General features: G+C 45.8%; 1 protein-coding gene across 3 annotated transcripts in view; it reads left to right on the top strand.

Annotated features, from left to right (window-relative positions):
- The window catches only part of PPP1R3B (protein phosphatase 1 regulatory subunit 3B), an 11,786-nt gene extending 2,116 nt beyond the window's left edge, over positions 1-9,670 (top strand). For all 3 annotated transcript variants that reach the window (XM_077772754.1, XM_077772758.1, XM_077772767.1), the window contains exon 2: positions 4,991-9,670. In XM_077772754.1, the coding sequence (XP_077628880.1) occupies positions 4,991-5,873 (883 nt within the window). In that variant the 3' untranslated portion in view covers positions 5,874-9,670. The remainder of the gene's footprint in view (positions 1-4,990) is intronic.
- Positions 9,671-12,792: the final 3,122 nt, after the last annotated feature.

The following is a 12,792-nucleotide window of genomic DNA, read 5'->3' as shown; positions in this document are numbered from 1 at the left end:
GCAGGTGAGGGGACTAAAGTAATGCCAAAGGGGTGGATGGACATGTCTTTTAAAAAATATCACCTAGCTGTGAGTGCTTACCTAACGTAGTTTCAGTGTTCCTGATGGGTTTTGGTGCATCTGATTTTTCTGCCTTTTCTTATCAGAGTATGAAAATGGAGGGAAAATGTCCTGGCCTCAATTCCCAGAAAAGTTTATTCCTATAAAAGGCACAGCCTAAAAGTCAGTAGCTCAGCTGTCTGAAACTGTGAGGGTCCTGTGATTATTTCCTATACAAGTATATAGTTTTCACAGGAAAAACCACCGTGACATCTAGCCTGACCAGCTGTCCTGAGAAGGTGTGTTTTTTGTCACTAATGGAACAGGGAAAGTATTTCTACGAAACTCTCCCTGTTTTCTACAATTTTCAAGGAGTGCTGGGGTTTGCCCTCTTGTGACCAGGAAGCCTGAAATCTACCCTCGGGCATGGCCCAGTGCCTCATAGAGCAAAATTGATCTCTTAGGCATCTATTTGGAACTCAAGTTTTTGAGACTCTGAATAAGAGCCATTCGTGCTCTCCTGATGTTGTCCTGCAGCGAACTGATGTCCAGTCCTCTGTCATGCTCTGCTCGTTCAAATATGTGTCTGTGTCTTCTCCTCCTGGCTTTTGCCCTGGCCAAGCTTGGGGACTCATATTCCCTGGCCTGGGAGAGGAAGAAGCTGAGCAGCCAGGGAGAGTGTCAGGAAAGGGGGGCCTGAGAGGCAGCCTGATGCACGCTGTGATGGTACCGACCATTTTCATGCCATTTGAGGATAAAGCACCTGTCCGTGTGCCTTCCTTAGGACACTTTCCTCATACATCTAAGTTTCCAGAAACGTAGGACACTTTCCTCATACATCTCCATTGCTAGGCGTCCTTGTGGCTGAGGGACATCCCTGTCACAGTCCATTGGGGAATTCCTGAGCAGAGGGTCAGGAAAACTTCCATCAAACCAGCATTTGGTACACTGCTTCTTATAGAATGATCTGGTTCGTAAAAACTGGGATCCAACGGCAAGGATAGGCAAGTGGCCACGACCAGCCCCTGGGAGGCAGTGGGAGATGTGAGGAGGCCCCAAATGCCCTTCCAAAAATTCCGGTCTAACAACAGGTCTCAGTCTTTAAAGGCCCAGCTCAGGTACCCCCAGCACTGACGATAGGTCAGATCGTACCATGTATGGGGCCACAGCGGTGACGCTGATATAGTGAAGGGGATGCTGGGCAGTGATTGCTTGTGCAATGCACCTGAGGCAGTAGCCCTGGTAGCAACCCTTGGGCCGCCAGGTAGTTCACTTTATTTTTGCCTTTCATGGAAGAATGTTGCAAAAGCAATTAGGCTCTAGAAAGTGCCGGTGGAATTGTTTAATTAGAGCTGGCTCTGACCAGACCAGCACCTTCTGACCCCCAGTTCCACTAGTTCTTAACAGCTTGGTGATAAAAGGGAGCTCAGGGGCAAATTTACACCCACTGGGTCCAAACTGGGAAACTTTACCAAGGTCTTCAACTAAGTCTTTTTAATCTTTAAGATTAGAAATTGAGAGTGCCTTTAGTGCAAGTGTGCAGATTGTTTAACTGATCCACTGGTTTTAGAATTCTGCTTCCACAGTGTCCTGAGAGTTTCCCAGCCTTTTTCTAATGAGCTGTTTTAACATTGTGCAGGAAAGCACGTAGGAGGTAGGTTTTCAGTCTTGAAGAGATACAGAGAAGAGGATAGAGAACTTACACTTGACCTTGTGCTGACTCAGGCAAGGAGGAAGGGCTGTAGCAGACTGAGGGGAACTCCACCCACCTTGGGTCATACCCAGGTTGTCAAGTGTGGGCAGAGTGGGAGGGGCTGAGATGCAAGAGTGGGATGCCCACTTTGGGGGTATTTTTAATCCACATTTAATTTTAAAACAACAACAGCAACCACTACCTGTGTTAACATTAAAGCTGAAAGTACAATTCCAGTGCATTCTAACCAAGTTTTGCAGTGGACAGGGGAAAAGTAATATTCAGGTGCTTTGTGAGTACAGAGTATTTTTTTTAAAAGTTTATTTATTTTGAGACAGAGAAATCAGGGGAGATCAGAGAGAGCTCCCCCTCTGGCAGAATCCCAAGCAGTCTGCAGTGTCAGTGCAGGGCCCAATGTGTGGCTTGATCATATGAACCATGAGATCATGACCTGAGCCAAAATCAAGTGCTAGATGTTCAACTGACTGAGTCACCCAGAAGCCCGTAGGGTTTGTTTGTTTGTTTGTTTTTACACTGAACTCATGAGGCAACCCACAGACCCTCTGTAAACCTATCTTGCCTAACTCAGTCAGAACTTTTACTTTCCAGAACAATTACATGGGTAGACCAGATAATAGAAAGCAAATATGCTCCTAAAATTTTCACTCGTGGATTTTGTGAGAGAAACAGTAAGACAAGTATCCTCTACAATGTATGTTTAGGTAACTACTTTTTGCCTATCATCTATTGTTTTGTCTCTGAATGTGTATGTTTTTCCAGTCAGTCATCACTAAATGGTTCCTGCATCCTAGGGAAGGGGTGTATTTCCTTTGGAAAATGGGATGTCTTCATTCTTATTTTTCTTCATATGTTTGATTAGTCAAGATCAGAAGATGAAAAGGAGATATTTCTTGGACTGAACCAGGGGTCTCAGCTCCTGTTAGGAGATGAGCAACATTTTGCCTGTTGCTTCTCCTCAATGACCACCATCACCTTGAAGCCCCTACCAGGTGGGCAGGAGCTAGCAGAGGCCTGAGAGTAAGCACCCCAAACACCACCACATCCCTCCGCCTTTGCCATAGCGAGCGATGGGAGGTTTGGAAACGAGTCCACTGTTCACAGACCAGATGTTAATCCTGGTTTCATTATGGACTTCTTCATTAGCCCATTGTAACTGTCAAATCAATATAAACCTGCCATGGTAAGTGGAATGATAAAAATTGCTTGGCTTTAGTGAGGCCATAGCGTTAGGATAGGTTTTCGGCCAATCTTAAATATTTGAGGCATTTTATTAGATTCATTTTACCCCCCATGTGACTTTAGAAAATACAAGAAACACAAAGCAGGAAAACAAAGTTCCTCAAATCATATCACCTGGATATTCTAATGGTTTTAAATATTACCTCTAGTCTTTTTTCTGTGCATATACCTAATATTTTTCCCCACAAGTCTAGTCTTTATGTACAATTTTATCTTCTCTACTTTTTATATTAATAATATATTCTACATTTTCTCCATGCAATTTAACCTTTTTTCCCAAATAATAGTTTTAATGATGATATAAAACTTTATCACTGGATGTGGTGGTATACTTGATTTAGTCAGATGCCTGTTATTGGTGATTTAGGGTATTTTCATTTTCTCACATTTTCCTCCCTAGAATGTTGCATTGAACGTTTTAGTACATTAACTCCCATGCATTCTTAATTAACTTCTTCAAATGATTACCTGTATGTGATATTAGAACCAAAAATGATTGAGGCTCCTGAGTGGCTCAGTCGGTTAACCATCTGACTCCGGCTCAGGTCATGATCTTACGGTTTGGGGGTTTGAGCCCCACACCAGCTCTGTGCTGACAGCTCAGAGCCTGGGGCCTGCTTTGGCTCTGTGTCTCTCTCTCTCTCTCCCCCTCCTCCACTCATGCTCTGTCTCTCTCTCTCTCAATATATATAAAACGAATACCTCAAAATGGATAAACGTTAAAAAAAAAAGAACCAAAAATGGTAAGAACATTTAGAAAGGTTGTGCTAACTTAGACTAATACATGTGTTTACATTATCTTTAAAAAGTATTTACTAACTCAGTAAGCAAAAACAGGCAATCTAATTCTTAAGATTGGACATTTTGCATATTTATGAGCCAATTTTAATTTTTTTCAGGAATTTTCTATTCATGCTCTTTGTTCATTTTTCTGTCAACTACTTTGTTATTGTTTTGAGACAACTCTTTTTATAGAAAGGTATTAATTCTTTGCTGCCATGCTTTTTATAAAATGTTTTCCCAGTTTATGTTTAATCCTTTGGTTTTATTTTTTCTCACTTAGAGAAAAATATAGTTCTTATGAATTCAGATTTAACCTGATCTTTTAGCATGATTCTTTTTGCCTTTTATTCTTATAGAGGCTATTTTCACTACAGAAAAAAAAATTCACCTATATGAGAGGTTTAAAAAACTAAATTGTTTGCATTATTTTTAAGGAAAAATATGCTATAATTTAAAAATCTAGGGGCACGTGGGTGACTCAGTCAGTTAAGCGATCAGCTCTTGATTTCACCTTCAACTCAGGTTAGGATCTTACAGTTTGTGAGTTCAAGCCCCACATCAGGCTCTGTGCTGAAATAGCCAGGAGCCTGCCTGGGATTCTCTCTCTTCCTCTCTCTCTCTCTGCGCCTCCCCCGCATATACTCTCTCAAAATAAGTAAATGGTTAAAAAATATTTAAATAGTTAAATAAAAATAAAAATCTACCGTACAGCTCTGTCTGTCTTCCCCATTGAATCCCAGTGTCTAGCATAATATCTGCCATATAGGAAATACCAATATTTGTGGCATGAACTCATTTCTTCTTATCCTGTGAAAGCTGTATTTACCAAAGTGTGTTCCTCAGAACATGTGTTCCTCAAGCTGCTCCACAATGAAAGGATTCCTTAGTCAGATAAGTTTGGGAAGTCCTGCAGACAGCGTTCTCCTCCTTACTCCCCAAGGCGCTCTGGCGTTCAAGGCCCCCAAGAAATCCCGACAGAAAAACCTGTGAATGTAGTTTGTTTTTTCATTTGTTTTAACTCTACTGCTGTTTTTCACCCCACTTTACAGTCTTAATGTCCCCTGAAACCAAAGTCATGCTGGACCACGCTTGAGTTAATACAAGCAGCCAGGGGGGCAGAGCTGAAGGCATACATTGTTCGCCAGTCCCACTTCGAATGAGGAGTTTAACTTCCGTCTGATCTCATGGCCGTTTCTTTCTCTCCCCCTTTGCCAGGGTTCTAGCCTATTCCTCTAACCCAATGATGGCTGTGGACATAGAGTGCAGGTACAGCTGCATGGCCCCTTCCCTGCGCAGAGAGAGGTTCGCCTTCAAGACTTCACCAAAGCCAAGCAAACCGCTGAGGCCTTGCATTCAGCTGAGCAGCAAGAACGAAGCCGGCGGAATCGTGGCCCCCACCATGCAGGAGAAGAAGGTGAAAAAGCGGGTGTCCTTCGCCGACAACCAAGGGATGGCCCTGACAATGGTCAAAGTGTTCTCGGAATTCGATGACCCGTTAGATATTCCATTTAACATCACTGAGCTCCTAGACAACATTGTGAGTCTGACGACAGCAGAGAGTGAGAGCTTTGTTTTGGATTTTTCACAGCCTTCCGCAGATTACTTAGACTTTAGAAATCGGCTTCAGACGGATCATGTATGCCTTGAAAACTGTATGCTGAAAGACAGAGCGATCACTGGCACAGTGAAGGTGCAGAACCTGGCGTTTGAGAAGGCGGTGAAAATACGGATGACATTCGACACCTGGAAAAGCTTCACAGACTTTCCCTGTTGGTATGTGAAGGACACTTACGCTGGTTCAGATCGGGACACGTTCTCCTTTGACATCAGCTTACCTGAGAAAGTTCAGTCTTATGAGAGAATGGAGTTTGCAGTGTGCTTTGAGTGCCGGGGACAGACTTACTGGGACAGCAACAAAGGCAAAAACTATAGAATCATCCGAGCTGAACTGAAATCCACTCAGGGAACAGCTGAGCCACAGAATGGACCAGATTTTGGAATATCCTTTGACCAGTTTGGAAGCCCTCGTTGTTCCTACGGTCTGTTTCCCGAGTGGCCTAGTTATTTAGGATATGAAAAGCTAGGGCCCTACTATTAGTGACTGGGCGTGGCTGAGCATGGCTGAATGGGGACAGGGGATCCTAGCTGCAGACACGAGCAGGTGGAGGCAGAAGCCAGGAGAACAGTTTGAACTGCCATAGGCAGAGTTTTTGAAAAAGAAAGGATCCTATTCTTTTTTTTTTTTTTTTTTTCTGAAGCCAGCAAAAGCCAGCCAGGGTTAGATCACAGAACTGGTTTCACACACCAGAGTAGACGTGGGGTGCTAGTCTGCTTGGCACCCAGGGCGGCCACGGGGGCCGGAGCAGGAGACGGGTGCTGGGAGGGGCCCGGGCGGGCAGCAGTCCTCTGGGCAGTGCTGGTGAAGCTGAAGGACAGTGGCTTCGAAATGATGCAACCGGGAGTGTGATCCAGCTGCCTGGAGGGGCCGCTCCTCCCCCCTGGGACGTGGAAAGTCGGTCACCTGAACGTCACTCCATGCCCAGCCACCTCCCACTGGACCCTCGCCATTCATCTTTGCGTGCTCTGCGCCCAGTCGCATCCTCCCTGCTTGTTACTGCTGTTCCTGTGGCCACGTCCTTCACACTTTATCTCTGTGCTCTTTTTCTTTTTTTTCTTTTTTTTTTGCATTTTCTTCTGCAGCTCATCAGATGCCGAGGAAAAGATAAGCAAGAGAAATTAGCCTATGACGGAGACAGGCATTTCCTCTTTCTGACCCCACATCGCGTCCAGCAGAGACGACGCCCCAGTTAGCAACAGTAACTGGCCCCTGTGCTGGGTCACAGACTGCAGGCCTGTGACAGGCAGGGCAGCCTGGGTGGGATGCTGGTAGCTTGTCCTCTTGGCTTTTGGGGGAGCTTTCGAAGGACTGGCTTCTGAGTCACCAGACGGCTCCGTTACAGGATTTGTTTGAACTCGCTCTGCCGGTTTGCAGGCACCTCATTCTTCGCAAAGGGATTTTAGACTCTCCTTTCCTCGAGAGCCCTTCTTCCTGCCGTGCCCAGGACATTCCAATTTGCAGATCCCATCTATCCTCAAAGCTTTCAGTGAGTGTTTGGTCTTACCTTGACCGTGATCTGCTATATCCGGGAGTCTTTCTGAGCACCCAGGGACTGTGATCTGGGGCTTCTTATTTATGGAGTGTGAGTACATAAAGGTATCGGGGAGAAACACCATCAAGGTCTCATATTTTGTTTTCCGTGTTTGGCAACTCTGCAATATCAGAGGTTAATTGTTCTTAACCATATTGGACTCATGCATTAAATGCTGTCGGGTCATACTGATGTGAGGCTCCTGGGATGTTCATGGGCAGGCGGGTCCCCAGACCCTGTGAGTTTTCTTGGGCAAGATTGGTTTGGACTTGGGGGTGTTTAGAAAATCTTTTTACGTATGTATGTGAAGAAGGTTGGGGGTTTTTTCTGTTTTGTTTTTGGAGCTTAGTTAAATGACTGCCTCTTTTTCCTTTTTGGAGTCGGCAAGCAAGGAATTGTCTTTTGCTTACGTGCTCCAGATCAATTACAAAACCCTCCTGGCTTCTGTGGCTTTGTCCATTGGAGTCAGGCAGGTATGGAGGGTCATGGCTCCTAGAGTTTTGTGGCTGCAGTTTGGTTTTTTTTCTTTCTTGTTTGAACTTTAAAATATTTTGACTTTTGAAATTTTCTTAAGTGGTACGGAGGTTGGTGTTAATTCTTCTTCCTAAAACTGGCTGTTACTAGTGTGCAACCTTGTGCTTTATTTTGTACACCTGTCCCAGGTGGGTAGGACTTGGGGATTGCATAATACAAGCTATGGGAAAGTCATATTTTTCTCTTGTGCTGAAATTGGGCAGAACTGTGTTTTAGTCAAAGCATATCTCACATCAGGCATCAGACGGCACTTTCATGGTTACCGTGGTGGCTGATCTGGTGGTCAGCACGATTGATAGTGCAGATCAAAGTTGAACGGAAACAAAACTGATTTGATAGAGGTCGTGAATAGATTTTGTTTTAAGAAGTCCCAGGCCCCCTCCTTCAAGTCAAGTGAGGTACAAGGCGCACGGTCATTTGCGTGTTACTGGACTAAAGGTAACAAGGTCATTCTCTATGCAGAAGAAAAATGCCCAGGTAGCTGTTTTTCAGTCATGGTGATCTTAAGACATTCCGGGGTCAAATTTGAAATATAGTGATTCCGTGATAATAGCTCTTAAAACAGCCATCAGCCCTCCCCCCACCATTCTTTACTCCTAGCTCACCCCGGCTTTTTTGCTGGGGGCACTGGTTGCAAACCCCCTTCCCCCACCTCCTAACCCCCTCACCCCTCCCATCCCCACCAGTACACCTGGGATGCTCGCCCTACCAGGCAAGTCCTCACCTGCTTGCAAAGACCCTCCTCTGACTAGAGAATGTGGTTGCAAGACTCCCCTGTCAGTCATTCTGTGAGCGAGGGGCCTCTAAACAATACTGTCTTTACTCAGCAGTCAGTCTGTCTCCCTCTGGCCCAGTTCTGTCCCAGGATAGCCACAGGCGGCCCCGGGGCCCGCTTCAGCACAACCTCTCCTTCTTTCAGAGCTCACTGTCAGTAAATAGGTCCACATACAGTGACAAGTTTCTTAGTTGGAGACGTCATTGCAGCCTGACTTGGGGGTTTGACCCTCAGACAGCTGTCGGTTATGGTGATGCACGTCCCTCAACCTCAGTGCCCTTCCCAGGCTGTCCCCAAAGGGCCAGCCTCCCGCCCCTGCAGTTGCCCAGAAATGGGGAACCATCTCCATTTCATTTCCTATTTATTTCCCCCAAATGCCCTGGGGAGCACTGGCACATTAGGTGCAATAAATAAGCTGGACTATAGAAAGATATATAATAAATAAGCTTTCAATGTTTCCTGGAAGGTATGGAGCATTTGAATGGGTTTCTTTTTCTTTTTATTTTTTTAAGTATTTTTAGGATAGGGGAACTTGTGAGAAATAATGGGAGTTATGTAGTTCTCCAGAAATTAAAACAATTTCAGAGTGAAGGTAGAATTTATTTTTTTCTCTAAGATTTAATTTTAATGGTGGCAAAACATTACTCTTTTCAACGTTTCTTTAAAGGTGTAAATTGTGAACCGCTAAAAGAATGTTTTTGTGGTTTTGATCCCTGCATATAATTTGCATTTTAAAAACAAGCATTACTTGTAGTCACTTGGATGTTACATGGGTTGTATATTGTGCTTATAAACCAAAAAAGGGTCAGCTCATTTTTTACAAGTGCCCTGTTTTCTGGGCCCTTCCCTCTCCATGGAATGAACGTAAGCCTTGATTGGTCTTCAGCTCGGTTTGTCGTGTAAAATCCCCCGCTGGGTTCTGGGCTGTCTCCCCCCGGGCGGGGGGAGGCACCGATCACCAAACTTGGGGATAAAAAGTCATGAACATAATGGGACCTTCCAGAGTCATGGAAGACCTTCTGGCAGCTTCTGTGCACTCTCGACTGGGAAGGGCGGCTGCAGTTACATGCGCCTTCGCCTCACCTTGGTGGTCAAGCTCGGCGGCCCACGTTGTAAAGCCATGAATGTTTTTGTGGTTTGAGTGATCCGTTCCCAGAGACTGCTGGACCCATGAGGACCCCCAGGAGGGCAGCTGCGATGGCCTGCGTCTCACTTTTACTTCAGTGTGAATGTAAAATCGAAGGCTCGTCTTCATTTGGTGCCTAAAAGTGCCTTGTGATGAAACGTCTGCCATGTTTTTAAAAAATACATATTTTTTATACACAAATGGGAAATGCACTTTAAAATCACAAGAATGGGTGTCTTTTGTGTGGTGTCAGAGAGTGGGCTGTCTGTATTTCAAATGCAAAAAATGTAATAAAGGTAGAAAAAACAAAACTGAAACTGTCCTATTTTAAAAGTGATTCTATTCTGGGAGTTGGTCAGAGTCTGATTTTTTTTTTTATGATTTTCTTTTTCTTTTTTTTTTTTTTTTAAGTAAGCTTATGCCCAACGTGGGATTTGAACTCACGACCCCAAGAGCAAGAGTTGCACGCTCCACCGACTGAGCCAGCCGGGAGCCCCCTGGGGAGAATTATTTTCAATCAGTGTGTTTCAACATATAGAATATAGGTTTCCAGAGGGATGGACCGCAATCAGTGGCTGAGTTGAAAAGCTGTGAGACACACAGGAAGGGTGGTAATTGCTTCAGAAGTTGTCACAGCCGTGAAAGCTGGTCATAGCGACGGAAATAAGCGCTGGGGAAGGAGCACAGGGCCAGTGTTGTTCGGAACGCATTTTCACTGATTTGAGGGCATGTCTCCTACCCTCTCATTTGCTCCTGAAGCGTATTTTTGGTTTACTGAGTTGGGTTTTTTTAATGTTGTTTTTCAATTTATTTTTGAGAGAGCAAGCAGGAGCAAGGGCAGAGAGAGAGGGAGACAGGGGATCTGAAGCAGGCTCTGCACTGACAGCAGAGAGCCCAATGCAGGGCTCGAACTCATAAACCATGAGATCATGACCCAAGCCAAAGATGGTCGATGAACCAACTGAGCCACCCAGCTGCCCCTTTAGTTTACTGTGTTTAAAGATGGAAAAACTGGGGGCTCCTGGGTGGCTTAGTCGGTTAAGCGTCCGACTTTTGCTTAGGTCATGATCTCGCGGTTCGTGGGTTCGAGCCCCGCGTCGGGCTCTGTGCTGACTGCCAGCTCAGAGCCTGGAGCCTGTTTCAGAGTCTGTGACTCCCTCTCTCTCTGACCCTCCCCTGCTCATGCTGTCTCTCTCTCTCTCTTTCCTAGAAATAAACAAAACATTAAAAAAAAAAAAAAGGATGGAAAAACTGTAAATGCCCATGGTAGTTTTTAACTGCTTACTTGGACAGACCATAACCAGCAAAACCGACCAGCTCCTGGTGGGACCTTTGGGTGTCAGACACTCGCCCTAAGTAAGATTTTCAGGGACGTTTTATTTCAAAGTTCAGAAGACACGACGGAGGGAGAGGCAAATTGCTGCCAGATGTTTCCTGTAACGGGCTGCGTCCAAGGGCAGTGGGGAGGTAGAGCCTATTAAACCTCAGCACCTAGTAAATAAATGCAAAAATGGAGCTACACACATAACTGCCTTTCTCAAGACTGTCAGGCACTGCCCACAATTGGCCTTTGCAGAAATAAGAAGGGGGAAGAAAATAACAGTGGCTTTTACAAATGTCTATTTGAGATTCAGTATGGTTTTCATAATCCTTTCAGAAGTCTGATTTGTGAGACAGACATTAAACAACAGCAACAACAAAAAACAGAACAAAACACTTTTCTAGGGCAATGTCCCCCAAACAGCAAATATCCCCAGCCCAGAATTACTCAGTTGAACATTTACTGCTTATCTGTCACAAGCAAGGCAGTTACGTGCTGCTTCCACCCAAACCTTGTAAGAGACATTCATGTTCTAGGTGATCCTCTAATGGCCAAGAAAAGCCATGGGTTACGCTGTGTGTCAGTATTAGGAGTCGGAAAGCCTGGGCTCTGGCCTTGACTCTGCTATCCGCCTGTCATGTGCCCTGCTGAAGGGGCTCTGAGTGCTTCCAGCAGGGATAGGGTAAGAATAAGGATACTGAGGACTTGTTCTCAGCCAACATGTTCTTTTAAAAAATGCTCCTAAATATAAACTTGTGAGAAATACCACGCACGCTGCTTCCATTCTTCGTAAGAATCACAGGAATGAATAGCATTCCAGACAACAGCTTGGACCCTGTAACATCTGTGTTCGAGCTGAAGAGATACCAGCTCGGTTTCAGGGGTAAAATGTATGAAGGCCCGCGGTGTGTTTCCTAAAGTCACATAGCCGGTCAGTGACAATGCCATGGGGGACCACATGGGTCCTTTATTCTTTTTCCAAGAGCTCCCCCCGCAATGCTAGAGTCGCTCTCACAGAACTGAGACTGAAGAGGTCATTCCGCAAAGAAGTCCCCCAGACTGGAGAGACGCAGAAAACCGGGGAGGATGAACACGTATTTAGATGCACCTGCGCATCCCTCCCAAAGGCACCTGCAAGGCCCGCAAGCCATGAGGCAGCAGAAATGCAAACAGCACAGGATTTGGGTGTCCAAGGGCCCAAGCGAGCATGATCGGTGGCAGGAACCCAGCAAAGGGGCCTGTGGCTACGGAGCCATTCTAGCTGACGGCCAGGACCGGTGGCCTCCCCCAGAGCCGAGCCATGTGGCAACACCACCCTCTCCCTTCCCCATGAGGAGCCGAGGCAAGGGGATGGAGGGGGAGTCTCCCCAGAGGTCCATGTCCACGTAGGAGTCTCAGGGAGGTGCCATGGTCAGCCAGCGTCATTCACAAGCTTACGGACGTGCCTCCCTAGCATGGGTCCCTCTGCTGGACTTGAATTCGGCAAAAGTAAGGTGAGGATGCATGACGATCATTTTTCCTTGGGGTTGAAAACGTGAGCAGTGATCCAGGATCCTGGCCCTTCACCACCAACTGCAGAATAAGGAGGTGAGAGCAGGGGCTGGCCCTTATCTGGAACTGGCCAGAGAGCGGCTATTTTAGGCGTTTGGGCTGCATGCAGCCTCTATCACACATTCTTTCAAAAACAAAACAAAAGTTTAAAAATGTAAGAGCTGTTCTGAGGTGTGAGCCCATACAAAAATACAAAATCAGGCCAAGAGCTAGACTCAAACTGCTGGCTGTAGTTTGCCGGCCCTGAATGAAGAGCCGCCGAGGGAGAGTGAGGCTTCAGAGCCGACTCACAGACCCATGTCATGGCTTCTCAGTTTGTTCACTTAGAGACCATATAGTTATGGTCTGAATGTGAATACTTTGAAGAAGGAGCAGAGATGTTATGGATTGCTGGGGAGCACTCAGCATGAGCAAGGAGCGGCCCCAGCAAACCCTGGAGTGGGCCCTGTGAGTGCTCACCCGGCCTGGGCCTGGCCTGATCTTCTCAGACCTTTGGGAGCTCAGAAAACCCAGCCATGGGCTTAAATGAGTTCTGGCTGGATAGTGCTTTTTTTTTTTTTT

This window comes from Crocuta crocuta, unplaced genomic scaffold (genome assembly GCF_008692635.1).
Source record: "Crocuta crocuta isolate KB4526 unplaced genomic scaffold, BGI_CrCroc_1.0 scaffold140, whole genome shotgun sequence".
Lineage (NCBI taxonomy): Eukaryota > Metazoa > Chordata > Mammalia > Carnivora > Hyaenidae > Crocuta > Crocuta crocuta.
This window is presented reverse-complemented; position numbering and strand designations above follow the sequence as displayed.